At 31.7% G+C, this 18,093-nt stretch overlaps 2 protein-coding genes across 5 annotated transcripts in view; both read right to left on the bottom strand.

The window, feature by feature from the left end:
• Positions 1–257: 257 nt before the first annotated feature.
• LOC143238875 (CD9 antigen-like) overlaps positions 258–18,093 on the bottom strand; it is a 29,795-nt gene continuing 11,959 nt past the window's right edge. For 2 of the 4 annotated variants that reach the window (XM_076479480.1, XM_076479483.1), the window contains 5 exons: positions 16,632–16,706; positions 14,106–14,204; positions 13,422–13,637; positions 8,286–8,369; positions 258–3,781 (listed from right to left, as the gene is read on the bottom strand). In XM_076479480.1, the coding sequence (XP_076335595.1) occupies positions 3,731–3,781; positions 8,286–8,369; positions 13,422–13,637; positions 14,106–14,204; positions 16,632–16,706 (525 nt within the window). In that variant the 3' untranslated portion in view covers positions 258–3,730. The remainder of the gene's footprint in view (positions 3,782–8,285; positions 8,370–13,421; positions 13,638–14,105; positions 14,205–16,631; positions 16,707–18,093) is intronic. The other 2 variants (XM_076479482.1, XM_076479481.1) reach the window with 2 other exon arrangements.
• LOC143238877 (uncharacterized) lies at positions 5,201–7,092 on the bottom strand. The gene has a single exon (XM_076479484.1). It carries the CDS (start codon positions 6,132–6,134, stop codon positions 5,514–5,516), a length of 621 nt encoding a protein of 206 aa, XP_076335599.1. The 5' UTR covers positions 6,135–7,092; the 3' UTR covers positions 5,201–5,513.

The raw sequence follows: 18,093 nt of genomic DNA, 5'->3' as shown, positions 1-18,093 counted from the left end.
TATTTGTTATGTCTTACAAACTAAAATGTTCACGACTGTTAAGTTATATATATATATATACACACACACACACACACACACAAAATGAGCCAAATTAAAAAAGCTTTTACACTTCTATAGATTGAATGGTGAGCTATAAAGAATTAATACAGGAAAAGTATTTGTTGATATATTTAAATTTAATTCTAGGAACTTCATAGTTCAACAGAAATATAATCATGATAGAATATGTTAAAAATAATAGAAGACTCAAAAAAAAATGATGTATACATTTATTTTGATAGGGAAGATAGGTCTTACAAAGTAAAGATTTCATTCTATCCAATTATGCAAAATTCATCTTAACTTTTCAAAAATAATACATCAAGATACAAATTTTTAAAAAATATAACAAGTTTCATAGGTTAGTTTTTCAAATATATAGTACAAGATTATAAGAAAAGGTGTGGTTCTCGTCTTATTCAACTTTAAACCTATGGGACTTACAGTTATGTTTTACATTTATCAATAAAATGTTGAATATAGTTATAAAATAAGCAGAATTGTATTGTTTGTGTTAAAATTTCATTCATTATTAGCAAAAAAATCAACACAGAAAGTTTTCAATTCAATGTTAATTCAACATTCAAAAACAAATTAAACAAAAAATTATACCCTACTAATTCAAGAACACATTTCAGAAAGTTAAGCCTATAAAATAATATGAATCACAAAAACTTTATTTTTGCCAAGTTAAAATAGGTTATTTCAAATTTTACACACAAAAACATGCACATTATATATTTTACGTATAATACATGACAATAAGTTTTGTTAAATGAGATTTCTTACATCTAAAAACGTATTAAATTGTTTACAAAAAAAATGAGTACACTTATCTTACATGGTCTGAAACATCAAAATAAAGCGGCACCTTGAACGGGTATCCATTATAAAAAACAACAACTAAAACATTCTTTGTTTTGATATCCTTCTAGTCCTTATCAATTTTCCAACAACATGTTTTCAAGCTAGAAATATGATTTTAAAAAATAAAAATAGTTCTTAATAAAAACATCAGTGTTTAACATTTTACATCTCTTCAGTTTTATTTTTATTTCTCACCTACAGTTAAGAGTTATAAACAATCAATCAACCATTTTTTTGTTCCTACATTACATGATCTCAACATACATTTATGGAGTTATGGCAAGTGATACTATTTTTGTGTTGATACAAACAGTTTGTGAAAAATGATATTCACCCCTCAATAAAAATAAAGTATTTCTGGTAAAAATTTTTTTAAAGAAATACTGAATATTTTATATGTTTCTATAAGATAACTGAGATTTTGGTTCAGATGTATTTCATGGCAAAAATCAATACAGAATAAACAATAATATATTTTTTCATATCAAATAACTTCAGTGATGTTATTTGAAAATCCAAAATTAGATGATACAGATTATTTTACTTTCTCACTTATATTCTATCTTTGAGTAATGTTCCTTCTCACACCCAAAAAGCTCAAAATAATAAAAAAGCACCATCTGCAATACATATTTCAGTATTACGAGTTCTTTTCCTAAAGGAAAAAAATATTTTCTTATTCACAGTTTTATACATAAACATTAAAATATGTATTTATACAACTCAAAAGCTATTAATTACAATATAATAAAGCAAATAAATCATATAGTAATACAAGTTGGTAAGAAACTAACATTTTTCTCCACTGTACCACACATTATTTTCATGACTTTACAACATACAAAGTTGTTAAAATATATTTTCAACAAAAACATTAGATTTGAGATGGAAAAAATGTAAGAACACAACATAATCAAACAAAAAATATTAAATTACTTCATTATTCTAACTTGTTCAGGAAGCTACTAGTGGAAAAACCTGAGCTTACTGAAGAAATTATATCCAAAAAAGGCAATATTTTCATTAAAATACGTTCTAGGCAGTGTTGAAGTAATGTTGGTAGAAACATAATCAGATATTATAACCTGCGAAGGAGTAGTTAATTAAAACTGCATTACATAGTAATTTTTCTGAGGCAAACTTCTATTTTGATTGGCAAACTTACAAGCTTTGAAAACAAAGTTGTTCCTAACAAATTATAAAAACAAAACACTCAGTGACTGAAAACATTCCTTCCAGAGTTATCTGTAATTTACTCAAATCAACTATGTCCAAAATGCTCCAGGCTGAAAATTTATACATTTCTCAACACATCTAAAATTATGAGAACATTCCTGCAAACATAAGATATATTTTTATCAAGATATATAAGTTAAAGAAATTCATTAAAAATACTTTAGAGTAACAAGTTCAGTCTGTTTTTACAAGTGATGACAGGAACCAGGGTATTTTTATTCTACTGGTATACAAATAGAAGTACGAACAATACTTAAAATCAAGTTTGAAATTAAGATGACTTAAGAGACTAAAACTGTTTCACTGCATAAAATCCTAATATAACCATTATCAGTTAGTGGCAAACATCTAAGAGATACAAGCATATATATTTCACATATTCTGGTTTCAACAGTGTTGCACTGATAGTTTTATATCACAAAACCTGTGTAAAAAAAAATAACAATGCACAATTGTCACTTTTCTTATAAATTGGACATAAGTAATGTTTCTGTGTTTAAGACATTAGTATTAACAAGAAAATTGGCAACTAGACTTTTAAATAGAAGTCCCAGTGACAATGATGGGATTTGTTTCCTTACACTGAAAGCTGAACACATAGGTAAGAGATTTTCCCATTATCAGTACTACACGAGTGTTATGAAAATCTAAATAACGTGATTTGTTTTAGCTTCAGAAATTGAGAATATAATAGCACTGTTATTTTATTGGAAGGTTTAGAATCTCTTTTGTTTTTAATCCTTTCGAGTTTGAACAATTATAATTATAAAAACAAAAATCTTTTCAGCCAGTCATAATGAGCAAATTATTATTTCCTTGCCCAAATTATGTCTAATAACCATATATAAAATATTAATACAGTACTAAAAACTATATAAATGGCATGCTCTAAGTTGCCTGCAATTTTAAAGTGGTAAATAAAACAAAAACTTAAAGATGGGGGAAAAAAAAAAGAAGAAAATCCATAAAATAAAATAAGTTTGAAGATCTCTTATTATTATTTCAAGATAAAACGATTTATTAAAATTATATAAAAAAGTAGTATAACTTTTCATGACATTATAAATCCTAATATCAGAACATTATACAAGGTATGATATAATACAGTAATAAAAATTTTAATTAATGCTGGAATTCAGTTTCAAAGAAAATGGATAATAATTATTGACAGAGGACACAGTTTATAACAAAATAAACAGAAGTATGACTAAGAAGCAAAGTAGCTACATTCCTAGTTTGTTTTGTCTATAAAGACAATTAATTATAATTAAGCTTCTTGGGTGTTCAAATATTCCAGCACAAAAGTTAATGGAAAAACCTCACCTGATATGGACATTCTATCCATTCTTACAGTAAACTAAATTTACATCACAGGAAGTGAGAGGAGGCTTTGTACTGAATATCATAAAATTTGTGATTAAAGATATAACTGATATATTAAGTACACATATATACACATTTGAGCACTTCTTCATGTTTAAAAGATCAGTAAATCAGGAGTACATAAAATAACTAGTCCATAAACAATATGCAGGATGGCATATTTGCAATATCAACAAAGCAGAATAAAACGGCACGTACAAACTTAATTCCAGATTGCACAGCACAGGGCCATCGAGAAAACTAGACCAAGCAACTGAAAGGAAAAAAAAACAACAAAACTTTATTCAGAGCCACACCACCTAGTATGTCTAAATTAACATAACTTGAACGAGATATTCTGGTAAATGATCTATCTTATAAATATTTGTAACTACACATACCTTAAAACCCACACCATATTTACACATGTATCCGATGTTAACATCAACGTAGTTTTAATCTTTATCAGCACAGGCTACCATCATTCTTCCCTAGTTAGTATCAGTTTTAAGATTATTTCACTTTACTCATAAAGTCTCTTTAAATTTTCCAATTCCATACTTCATCTGGTACTTTAAATTTCTGTTGTTTTTTTTTCCTGGTCCAGGTGTTGGGAAAAATATTTTTGTAATGTGGTAAATATTTGATAACAAGCATGTAGGAGTTGTGCTTAGTTATCCATAATTTTAAGTTGGCAGACCAAACGTAGCTAGTCACAGCACTCACTACCAACTCTTGATCAACTGTTATTGTATGAAGCAACAAGATCTGACTGTCACTTTTATAGCACACCATGGTTCCAAAATACAGAATTTTTCTGCAGCAAGAAGACTTGAACTACAGATTGTTCCTCTTTAAACTATCCTATTTCTATCTATGACATATAGCATGAATGACTTATGATACTAATTAATGTTAAACATACAGTGGTCCCTTGTTTAACAAGCACTTCCCATAATGAGATTTCATTTAATGTTTTATCCTCCACAAGATTTTCAATCCATTTAATAACAAAAATTCCTTTTAACAAGCACTGCACTAGATACATTTTCACTTCAATTTGAAGTAAATCAATAAACAGTCTTATCAATATTAGTTTGAAGGTCAACATTAGTAACTGACAGTTATTTTTTGCTTCTAACTCCAATGCGTTCTCAGCTGGCTTATCGTGTACAAAGAAGTAATTTCACCTCTTTCTCACCCATTGGGTGAGTGAGAAAGAGTTGAATTAAACAGCACCCTCATCCTCCTCAACATTTGACTCCTGATCAAGCCAGTAACAAAGATATTTGTCTATGATGCATAAATGCAGTGTATGGATGTACTATACATGATGAAACTTTGTAGAATGGATGGCAACTGCCTGTTGTGGAAACACAAGTGTAGAGGATGATGTTTGAAACGTCTTCTGCCTTTCATCTTCAAGTCACTGTGTGTGTAGGTGCTGATGGTCTTTTATAGTGTCCTGGTTACTCATCTCTAATCTGGAATCTCTGTTAAATGAAGATTTAATAGTGTTAATATAAAATGATTCTTTGATTTTTCTTGTCTTCCAGAATTTGTTTGTGTTGATGATTCTAGTTTTCTCCCAGTTTATTCTGTGTCCAGTTGATGTGGCATGCTCTGCAATGGCTGAATTTTGTTTTGAGTTTTGTACTATCTTTATGTTCTTTTATTCTTGTTGCAATTTTTTTTCCCGTTTCTCTAACGTATGTATCAATGCACAAACACAGAATTTCATAGATGACGTTTCTGTGATTCTCTGGTAGGTCGCTGTTTGTTTTTTACCATAATGAACCTTAAGGTATTGTAGGATTTATACCAGACTTCTATGTTTAATTTGTTTTTGGTTATGCATTTGAGTTTTTCACTGAAATGTTGTAGGTATGGAAGATAAATGGTGGTAGTGGTGGTGACTTTCTGATCTTTTTTTTCTGTCGTGGTCTTCTTCAAGGAGTTTTTGATGAAAGAGGAGGTGCAATCATTATGTTTAAAACTCTCTATGATCATTTGACGTTCTGCTTCGATGGATGTCTTATCCCAAATGTTTCTGCTCTCTTATTTAGGGATTGGATTATACCACGTTTTATCAAGGTTGGATGATAGGACTGGAAGAGTAGGTATCTGTCCATGTGGGTGGGTTTTCTGTATACAGTTGTGGTTATTTGTCTTGCTTGTTTGTTGATGAGTATGTCAAGAAACGATAGACTGTTTTGTTCCTCTATTTCCATAGTGAAGTTGATTCTTTTGTCTATGGAATTGAGATGTTCTGAAAAGGCTGGTAATTTTTCATGACTATGGAACCAAATAACAAAGATGTCGTCGACAAAACATCTGTAGAAACTTGGTTTTACCAGTGTGAATGAAAGAGCTCTTTCTTCAAAGTCTTCCATGAAAATGTCTGCTAGGATTGGAGAGAGTGGTGATCCCATGGCTAGACCATCTGTTTGTTCATAGAATTCCTTGATGTATTGGAAATAGGTTGACTGTAGACAAATGGCATCTATTTTCATATCTGTTCTGTGTGGTAGAAAGTTGTCATTCAGCAGTTCTTGTCTAGCGATATGAATGGTTTCTGAGGTTGGAACATTGGTAAATAGATCTGTGACATCAAAACTGACCATCATATCCTAGGATTTGATGTGTAGCTTTCTGAGTTGTACTATGAAATCTGTCAAGTTTTGACTGTGATGTTCAGTGTTTCCTCATAGTGGAGATAGGATAGGTACTAGGAAATTAGCCAGTTGATGGCAAGTTGAGTTTTGAGCACTGACAACAGACCTTAGAGGTATATTAGGTTTGTCTACCTTAGGTAGTCCATAGAAATGAGGATGGAAATTTTCCTTGGATCTTAAGTCTTTGGTTAGTTTTTCATTGATTAAGCTTTGTTTCTTTAGTTTGTTCAGCATTCTATTTATGAGTCTCTCTGTCTTTTCTGCAGGATCATTGGTGATCTTTTTGTATTAGTGTTTGTCTAGTAACTGTTTGATCTTCGTGTCATGATTGTTGACGTCTAGGATGACTCACTGTTTCCTTTGTCTCCTGGTAGAATCTTAATGTTGTTGTCTCGTTTTAGATGGTTCAGTGTACTGCATTTGTGTTTAGTGATGTTTGGTTTTGGTTTCTTGGCCTTCCTGAGGATGATGTAAGTTTGAGGTTGGAATTGTTCAGCCATAGGGTTCAGGAGGCTTTGTGCAGCAGATTCTAAGGTTGCAGCTTTATGTGCTTTTGTGCACCCTATTTTGCTGTTACTCATATCAGTGAACCTGTATGTAAGAATATGAGGTACAAACTGGTCCAGTTGTCTCCACAATAATTCTATACTGTTTGCAATTACCACAGCCAAACCAATTCCTCAAATTGCTACATGTTTTTTTACAATCTTGTCATAACATTTCTATTCTTGAGTGGCCTTTCCTGGTTCTTGATGAGCAAATTAGTATGCACTGACTAATTAAAGTAATAAATGACAAACAACATTAAAATAGATATGCAATTAAAGATTTTTAATTCTGGCCAATCTATGGCATCAAAAATTTGTCTCTCTCTCTCTGTTTCAACATCATCATTGGGAGAGAATCTGCAAGACATTAGTGTCATATTTATTCCTTCTTAGCTAGATCATGTGACCCATATGTAGGTCTACTATTTCTACATAATTCTCAGACGAAGTCCCAATACATTCTTACACAGATATTTGCCAGATTTTCACCTTTTCATGACAATTTGTGACTTTTTAAAATTTTTTTTAACTTTATTTTTTCCAAACATTCACAGACATTAATGACTCTAACACCTTTTGCTTGATCCAGCATTCCTGCTTTTCCTAATAACATCTTATATTGTGTTTTTATACGTTATCCTACAGCCTAATTTTCAATCCTTTAAATTCATTCACATCCCTTATGTTTTACTAACTAATATTTAAAGCGAATTTATAAAACTAAATGTTAATGTGGAAGTGTTTATATTAGACAAATGAAATGTAATAATCAGTTCAAGAAGATATGTATTTAAGAAAAACATATTTGAGATTAGAAAATTCCATTCCAGAGTTGATAAATATATGTATTTACTAGAATATTCTTCATTTTTGGATCATTTGTTAATAGACTTAAATATATAAGGAGTAATAAGGTATCATGTATTAAAAATTTAAGATGTTAATATATAATTGTGCAATTAAAAAAAATCCTTATGAGAAATTCTGTCTCAGTACTATTGCATGTCCATGTTAACAATACAATCTCTATTATAATTTATTTTATATAACTTAATAACACACAGAAGTAACCATAAGTATAAATTCAAATAGGTTTTATCAAAGTAATTTCAAAACTTGTATAAAAAAACACAAAACAGGTAAATACTTTATAAACATTTTGAAGTTATTTTGCATAAAAAAAGGCACAAAATGAGAGTTTTTTTGTTATTAAAAATCATCAGGAAAAGAATGTTTGTTTGTTTTCTTATAGCAAAGCCACATCGGGCTATCTGCTGAGCTCACCAAGGGGAATCGAACCCCTGATTGTAGCATTGTAAATCCCGAGACTTACTGCTGGACTGGCGAGGGGCAGGAAAAGAAAGATTTTCATTTTGTTTAAGGCTTTAAGTATTTAATCTTTAAAATAAATCATGAAATTATTCTTGATGTAATTGTGTTTTTTTTTAATTTTGAAACAAACTGATATAGAGCAAAGCCAATATTTTATTATCTGTAAATGCTCAGAAAACAGATAAATTAAACTATTTTAAATAAACAAAAAAACAATAAAAACCTGAATGATTCCAAGACCAATACCAACTCCAATGATTATGGTCAGATGTTCTTCCAGCTGTTTCTGTAGTGCCTGAACACAGCCCTAAACATACATTTAAGCATACATACATATATACATATATATATATATAATGAAACAAGTTCTTACTTCAAGAAACAAAAACTAGTTAGTTGTACTGATATAAAAATACTTCAGATCTTAATTTTGTAATAAAAGTAATTTAAAACAACAAATAATTGCCAAAAAACATTTTTGGTGACATACTGTATCTGATGTAAAAATGAATACTTCTATCTATTGTATACCTGTGAAATAATACTATTCATACTTAATTGATACAGTATGGAAAAACAAAATTACCACACTTGTATTGACCATGTAATTTATATGTGGTTTAAAATCTTATAATAATACTTTAAAACTTAAAAAAAAAATTATATCACATGAACACTGAAGTAATTTTTCAGTATGAATAGGGAACAAAATCTTATGATTGCATTTTGACCAAATTCTACAAGTTCAATCATATAATCTGTCAGTAATTGACCACAACAAGAATGTTAAATTAATGTTTGGGTGATCAATTATAATTGTGTTATTATATAGAGAAATAAATGAACAAAATTGTTGCTTAGTATGATTTCTTAAAGGCTTGATACATAACTATAAAAACTTTACTGATGAGCTTGTGAGAACAAAAGGTTTCAAAATTAAAACCTTAAGCTATTTAAAAACATACACCAAAAGCAACATTTTCATGATTTCATGAAAACCTCAAATAAACTTGAACAACATTAACTGTTGTCTGTTTTTCACAATAAACTTTGTCCAGTTTGTGTAGATTACTGTCAAAATCCTGTTTAATACACAAAATGAAGCTTTCAGTTGCAATTTATGCATTTGTTTTTGGACTCAAGTTGCTTTCTTCAATCTAAAACAGCCATAATTTAATGTAACTTTCTCAGTGGCTTCATATTTGAGATGTGCAATCATGTTTACTCACACTCTCATACCTAATTTTGACTCCAGAAACATATTTTAAAAGCATATTCAATGTACCATGTATGGAAGAGTCATTTTGAAGGGTACAATCACACTTCTGGAAGAAATATGAGGACTGAAATTGTTTCCTACTTGCCTTTTTCAACAATGAAATAACCAGTTTTCTCAAGACTACTGTCCTTTCTGGTGAAATATATCTTAGGATTATACTTTTAAAATATTTTTTTTATTGTAATAACTGTAGCTTGAAAAAAAAACTGTAATATACTACAGCTAGTATTGAGGTTCATTAATGACACTGAGTATTCTCCTTTTCTTCTTGATATGTTTTTGCTACTTGTGTGCATCTTAGAAAATATTTATGTCATTATACACTCACAAAGTTCTTTTATTGTACATTCAATTTCAACAGTTTAATTGCATAAAACAATACAAAAACTGTAAAGCAAAAAAGATTTATCAAAGATATGAAATAAAATTTACAATACTTGAACTGTAATTAGTATCAACTACTTTTTTGTCTTTATTTCCAGTAAATTTATTATAAACAATTTGATTTATAATATAAAAACAAAAATCCAATAGCAAAAGATAAATAATAAATTTTTTTGTCATTTTTATTACATAATTTGTCACTCTTTGTTAATTAACTTGCAGGTTTCAGTTGTAACTGACTTAAGTCAACCACCTGTGATCTAAGTAGACACAAATTTCCATTTAAATAATAACAATAAAATTGTGAGTTCTGTTAAAATACTCAAAACTCCTAAGATATTGACATAAAAGAAAATGACACACCTTGTCTGAATTTTAACTTCAATATTTTTAACAATTCGTTTCTACTGTTTTATGTAATTATCTAAAATGAGGAATGGATTAAGATAAAATTAGTAAACAATTTGCAAATATATTCCACATTATCACTGAAACTGTGAGTTTGCATTTTCACTGGTAATTTAAATGAATCACTAAATAAACAATACTAATTTGAAACCTCTAATTCAGGGGTGTGCAACATTTTTCGTCGGTGGGCCATATAACCAACTTCATCAATCAAGCGGGCCACTTAAAAAACAAGCTTATTCGTGTACATGCACAATAAATTAAAAAAATTCTCAAAATGCAAGCAATAATATTTTATATTTTTGCATGAGTGATCATTTTAGTGCGACACTTGAAATTTAGAGTCCTTGCAGAGCTTGTCAATATCAGCTTTGACAGAAGTGGTTGCCACTCTTAACTGACTGGTCAAATGTTCATCAGTCAGCTGACTTCTACATTTGGTTTTGATGAGCTTCATTTTGGAGAAAAATTGCTCACAGCAATAGGTGCTACCAAAAAGGGAGGCAATTCTTTGTGCATGATGGGACAAATTGGGAAACTTTTCACGTACACAGAGTTTGTAAAAGTCTAGCAAACTGTTTTCAGAGAATTTCCTTTTAGTGTCCATGTCAGCCTGCAGTTCAATGAGTTCCATTTGGCAATCATCAGGACTGTCTTCCACTGCCAAATCAAAAGGTTGAGCGAACAATTTCAATCTAATTTCAGTTTGTCTGAAATCTGGAAATCTGTTTGCAAACTCATCACGCAGCTTTTGTACACTGGTTCCATATTTGGTGCAATCCAGATTAGGAAATTCCAGTTTCCTGGTTGCAAGACATGTAAAATGGGTCAATATGGCTCTTCTCAACTGAACCTGGAAAAGTTCCACTTTCTTCTCAAAAGCACAAATATGCTCGAACAACTTATTCACAAGTTGACTTTTCCCTTGTAGTTTTAAGTTTAAATCAGACAGATGCTGTGTAATGTCTGTGAGGAATGTGTCATTCAGCCAGTTCTCATTGCTCAAGAAGTCCACATTCTGACGCTTGCTCTCCATGAAGAACTTAATCTCCTCTCGCAGATTCCAGAATCTCTTCAAAGTAGCAGCTCTACTAAGCCAACGCACAGCAGAGAAGTACAAAACATCTGAATACTCACTGTCCAGCTCATCTAAAAAGTTTTAAATTGTCGATGATTTAATCCTCGTGTTCAATATAATTTACGCATTGACGACATTTTTCATGACTTCTGCAAAATCCAGAACTTTGGTGCACAAGCTCTCTTGGTGAATAATGCAATGGCTTACAACTACGTCTTGTGCTCCAATTGCAGTTAGAAATTTCTTGGTGAATCCATTTGTCCTACCTGTCATGGAAGGAGCACCATCTGTTGTAACACCACATAATTTATAAGGATTCAGTTCAAACTTTTCTACAACCTTAAGCACTTGTTCACAAATATCCTGTCCTGTGGTTGTGGAGGAAAGGCTTGCCATATCTAAAACTCTTGAAAACATCAAAGCCTGCAGTAACAGCTCTGATGAAAATGACAAGTTGGGATGTGTCATTGATATCAGTGCTTTCATCCAAAGCCAGACTGAAAGCTTCACACAATTCAATCTCTCTTTCAAAGTTTCTTTGATGTCCTCTGAAAGATCTTTTGTCCCATGTGAGACAGTAAAGCGGAAAGGCTAGTTTGCTCCACCAAATATTTTTTCTCTGGACATGCATATTCTGTGAATATTGTTAAACAATTTTAATAAATTCTCCATCACTGAAAGGCTTTCCCTTTTCTGCCATACATTCACAAAGCTTATAACTCAGTTTTGTCACCAGTTCTGAATTTTTCTTGAAAGTGGTAAAACACCTTGTTGCTTTTCAATGGATGATTTTAAATGTTCAATTTTGTCCTTTCGTGCCTGACCAACAATTTCATCAAACTGGGAGGAGTGCTTAGTTGCGTAATGTCGCTTAATATTGTACTCTTTCATGACTGCAATTGTAGTTTGACAGACGAGGCAGACAACACCTTGATTATGTGGGACAACAAGATATTTTGTGCACCATTCACTGTTGAATAACCTTCCTCATCATCAATTTTTCGTTTCTTAACTGCTGACATTTTACTAGCCCTGAAATCAAAACAAAAATTATTCTCACGAAAATAGCAAAGTAGAAAAAAACATAGAATTTATTTACACATGGAACCTCTTATGGACAGAAACACATGTTTCTAAATTGGCATCCCGATCATAGCCTTCCAGTACTTAAATTAATTGAGAATAGCAAAATACAGTGTGACCTCGCCTATTCGCGGTTCGCCATTCGCGGGTTATGCGCGAACTGCGTTTTTGTAGGTCACAGAGACTGAAAGGGCTTTTCGAGGAGATTTCTGTTGTATTTACTCAATCAAGCCGTTTTATCAATTGTCGTCTTCACCAAACAAGATTGGACTGCTATTGGCTGACTGCCTCAGCTTCCCCAACAACGCAAACGGCAAAGCACAGCCCGGTAACGCACGGTACAATTTAGTGAAATACATAACAGTATGCAATATTGCTACATTATTACTGCATCAATGAGTATAAGTATCATTAGTGTTTGGGAAGCATTTCATATAGTATATAATCGCATACATATACGTTTTAAAACTGCGTCCAATATTCGCGGTTTTCGCTATTCGCGGGAGGGTAAAGAACGTAACCCCGCGAATAACGAGGTCACACTGTACATAGAATCAGATGCATCTGAAAGCAAAAATTTTAATAAATTCAGTAAAGTCACAACAATATGTTAAATAATAATCAATTTACCTTCAATCTCTTGTAGTAACTGTAAAAGGTAATAAAATTTTCACCAATAATGAATGACGGACAGCAGAGGTTAGGGAAAATTGTCGCCAGCGGGCGAAGGCGAGGTTCAGGACATGACGTTGAGTCGTAGACAATAGTGCTAGTGCACGTCACCTATTCATGCCCTAAGGAGGCCGACCAATCGAATTCGGCCTGCTCCTCTCTAGCAAAGATAATTTTAGAAGTTTGTCGAGTCGAAGCCTGGGAATCCCGTAGGATCGATGCTTTTAAAAAATATTCCATTTGCGTTGGATTACAGATCAGGCCACATGGTTAGATTACAACAACTAGGGCCACACTAAATGGCTTGGCGGGCCGGGTTGTGGCCCGCGGGCCGCCTGTTGCACACCCCTGCTCTAATTCATTAACTGTAGTAATGTCAACTTCAAAAACAATTACATGGGAAAATGACTCAAAAAAAAAGAAAAGAAAAAAGAGCATCAGACATATAACCTTACCTTTTGATGGATCTTTGGATTGGCTGAGCTTTGCCCAATTACTGACTGTAACTCTACACAATTTGCAGAGTCAGGATCTGAACAGCAACTACTTGGAACTTTGTATGTTAGAGAATCAGGAGAAAGAAAAGACAGCAAGCTTGATTTTTCACTTTTTGTTTTATTGAATAGAGATTCAGCCCAGTCATCCGGTCCTTTTGCTCCACAACAATGAAGCTAAAAAAAACAAAACAAATTTAAACTTTTTTTTAATGTAATTTTATGAAAAATAAAACCATCAGCTAAGACTATTGTTAAATTCACTTAATTTAGTAGCATCATTGTTCAAGGAAAACACCTTCAAAACTTACACACATTTCCCAAAGTTTAGATAAATCAACATAAAAAATACACTCAAAACTTAGTATTCTGAAACATTACAATAAAAAGGATGATATGCATAACAAAGCCAATATATTACACCTAGTTTGAATATACAGATTTTATATGAATCCAGTTAAAACACAAATGTTTAATCAATATTATATCTAAACAAATTAGCTTTACATTGCATTTTTTTTATGACAAGGAACAATTAGTACCTTACAATAAACTAATAGGACTGGTTTTTTAAAAGTTTCAATATATCTGTGGTATAAATTCATAATTATAAAACATGAGAACTTTACTAAAGTCCTCACTCACATCATGCTGAAGTGCATCGACAGATTTGAGTGATAGCTTAACATCTGGATACTCCTCCTTGATCATTCTCGTAATGGACTTATCAATCATCTTATTTACCTAGAAAACAGAAATTCATACACTTCTTATATAACGTTCCTACCCAAAAAATACAAACAAAAAACATCACACAATTAAGTACTTAGACACAAGCTCTCCATTTACATGGTCGACATTTAAAACTAGATAACTAACTCTTAAATAAATTCATTACTGAAAATAATCAAAGGTAAATAAGTGTATCATGGTGTCTGTGAAAGGTAGCACCAGAATTATCAAGGATGTGTGTGATGGCAAAAAGTTTGTTTGCAAGAAACAGAGAAAAAAATCTTTTAAAAAGGCATAACAAATACAAATACTAAAAAAGCAATACTCCACAGGAACTAATATGGTGAGTTTAATCCCACAATTTCCTTCAGGAGTCCTTTCCATTTTAAATAAAGATGAAGCATTATGAAATATTGTAACATTTTCTTAAAGTTTTTTTTATGTAAATATAAAGGTATAGATATTGTACATTACTTATTTAAAAATGTAGCATTATTCATAATTGCAAATAACTGAGATTACTGCATGAAACACAAGTGCATTAATAAGCTAGTAAGTAAGTATTTCCATTCTTTGTCTACTTCATATGTTTGATATGGTACATATATATATACGAGGTCTGTTAAAAAAATATGCGGACTGTTTGAATTGCGCGGCTCCAGTTGGTTCCAGGGGAATCCGCTTGGTGTCGCTAGGTTCGCACAGATCAGCTGATTATGATGCCATTTCCCGATTGCAGATATCTTCATTTGTGTATTAGCTACGCGGTTTTAAGTGAAGTGCGATTTTTTCGTTTGGCGGATTTCAGAATGAATGACCTGAAGGAGCAACGACTTGCTGTGAAATTTTGTGTTAAACTTGGAAAATATGCCACTGAAACTTTTGCTATGCTTAACACGGCTTACTGTGATGTTGCTGTGAAGCGTACGGCATGTTTCAAGTGGCATGAACGTTTTAAGAATGGTCGACAGTCCATTGAAGATGATGAGCGTCCTGGACGTCCTTCCACGTCAACTGACGACCCACACGTCGACAAAATCAACACCCTGGTGCGGGCATATTGACGTCTGACTGTCAGGGAGCTTGCTGAAGAGTGTGGGGTATCAGTTGGATCTTGTTACGAGATTTTGACCGAAAAATTGAAGATGCACCGCGTTGCTGCGAAATTTGTGCCTCAGAACTCGTGAGTTTTTGGCCAAACACTCGATCACTGTTCTTCCCCACCCCACCCCCTACTCACCTGACCTTGCTCCTTGCAATTTTTTCTTGTTCCCCAAACTCAAAGAACCCTTGAAAGGAAAAAGATTTGAGACGATTCTTGAGATTAAGGCAAATGCGACGAAGGAGCTGGAGGACATTACAAAAGAAGCGTACAAGTGGAAACACCGTTGGGATAAGTGCGTGCGTTGGGGAGGAGAGTACTTTGAAGGGGTCCCAGACCTGTAACTTCTAAATAAAGTACATTTTGTTTTATGACGTCAGTCCACGTATTTTTTGAACAGCCCTCGTATACACACACACACACAAGTTTTAAGGTACTCCAAGTTGTGTCCACATACTTTTAAACATTTAACTTTTCTATTCTAATATACTGAAGCTTGTGTATAAATCTTATTGATAAATATAATAAATTTGATACATCTTGACATTTAAACTTCTAAACTCAACTTACAATTTAACTCAATTTACGGCTATTTCACATTGCAATACATAACAATAAATTGGAGGCTTGTCTTAGATAAATTATAATAAAAAAACAATATACATTCATAAAATAATAGTCACATAAATTTTAAATGAAAGTCTGCAATAATGACAACACACCATTTAACCCATGACAACAGAAAAATCCAGACATTAGGGATAATGTCCTTTGTTGTTGCAGCTTCTGCCTCAAGCTTTGATACTCAAAATGAACAGTTTATACTTTGCTGATTTAATGTGTGTTTGTGTTTTCTTATAGCAAAGCCACATCATGGTATCTTCTAAGCCCACCGAGGGAAATCAAACCTCTTATTTTAGCGTTGTAAATCTACAGACTTACTGCTGTACCAACAGGGGACCTGATTTAATGTGCACGGATATAAGAATAACTTTTTCAAGTTGATCTAATTTTTTGAAATCAAAATGTGAACAGATAATTCCTGCTTAAGTAGTCTTCTGTACTTCTTATCAAATGTAGAGAATGAATGCACTGACAAAATACAATAAATTTCCCATCAACAAGTGGCCTAACAGATGTTTAGCTGCTGACTGAAAAATGATTTTATTCACCTAATGAATAACAGTTGCTGATGGAGCTAAATAATCCTTATAAACTACAGGTTTTCAACAAGATTTTAGTTTGTAGTTGAAGATGTTTATTCATAACTATGAAATACAATCATAGAAAGGATTAGGTAATGCAATAAATGTCATGTAATTTTGTTATAAACTTACCTTTTCCCTGTGCAACCAACCCCAAATACCACCAGTCAGCTCAGCTAAAAATATCACTAGCAGGAAAACGAAGAACTACAAAAATGATATTTAATTTTCACATTCATTTTATCAAAACTGCACATGATATCAAAAATGAGTTTCTGCATAATATACCAACAGCAACTAAGCAAAAGTTATAAATACAAATACAATATGTACAGCAATTTACAGTTACCAACTTGCAATATTACATGTAAAATGGAACTACTTCAACAGTAGAAATTTTTATACAGAGAAAAAACTTGTACAATTATTGTACTGTATTTGGTAGTAGTAAGCTGAAAAAATGTAAAATAATAAAACTATTTTGCTTATACTTAGTTGCATTGTAAACAACTGAAGTTAATTGGACAATTTAATCTGCATTTAACTACTAAATAAAATGCATATTCTGCACACAAAACAATTGACAATGTATCTTCTACACATAACTATGCGACACCTTGCAATGCATACATTAAACTGTGAAAGCAGAAAGTATGAAATTATATTAAGTTTTGAAGTTCAAACATCAATGTATTTTTCCTGTGAATGTGACAGCTGAAATTATTTGAAGTATTTAGGAATTCTTCAAAAGTTTGAATATCTAATCCTTTTCTCAAAGTGAATTTTAATATAAATTGTTGTTATGTCATTTGTTTCTTTTAAGAGAATGTTTTGAATTCTATGCTGAGTCTGTTAGATCAAGGGTGAGTGAATTACAGTAATATTCCAAATGTATTAAGTGTTGTTCATTTGTCTGTTAACTCATTTTTATTAAATTTTGAATATCCTTTAAAATGTTAACCATAAACAGCCCATGTATCAGTTGACACCTGATTTATTCATATGAGGCATTTTTCATTTTAAGAATTTCTACTGTACAAAACTGTTCAGACAAGGTTTTTGGAAATGCTCTAATAAAACATTTTTCTTTCTTAAATCTAAAATAATAAATAAAATTGGGTGATCTAACTGAATAGCTATGAGCAGTTACTACATCAATTAATGTCTTGGAAGCTAACTAATTAATGTTCTGGAAATAATCAACTAATTCAAATTAGTTCTGATAATTCCACCAATCAATTGATCAAAATTATGATTAAATTGGTTATCTAAAATATAATCAATCAATTTAAATTATGTTTTCTGATTATTTACTGTTTTCATTTACTCCAACTACTCTAGTAATTGAAATGTTTCCATTGTATTTGTTTGGTGTTTTGCATAAAGCTACATAATAAGTAGTCGAGGGACACTTCATTGTTTAGGGGTCTTGAGTTCAATTCCAATTGCCATTAAAGTTACTCCTCCTGTGTTTGTTATTGCAAAACTGATAATATATGTAACTAGTTTTTCAATATTGAGAAGGATGGAAAGCAAGAGAATGACAGAACCCACTGCTTAATCTCTGGCTACTTAAATGTAAAATGAAGCATAA

This window comes from Tachypleus tridentatus, chromosome 13 (genome assembly GCF_004210375.1).
Source record: "Tachypleus tridentatus isolate NWPU-2018 chromosome 13, ASM421037v1, whole genome shotgun sequence".
NCBI lineage: Eukaryota > Metazoa > Arthropoda > Merostomata > Xiphosura > Limulidae > Tachypleus > Tachypleus tridentatus.
Note: the sequence above shows the minus strand (reverse complement) of the source record. Positions and strands in the feature narration are given on the sequence as shown.

Bases quoted from the DNA above. Each gene is read 5' to 3' on its own strand.
- LOC143238877 (XM_076479484.1), bottom strand. From the start codon at position 6,134: ATGATGGTCAGTTTTGATGTCACAGATCTATTTACCAATGTTCCAACC.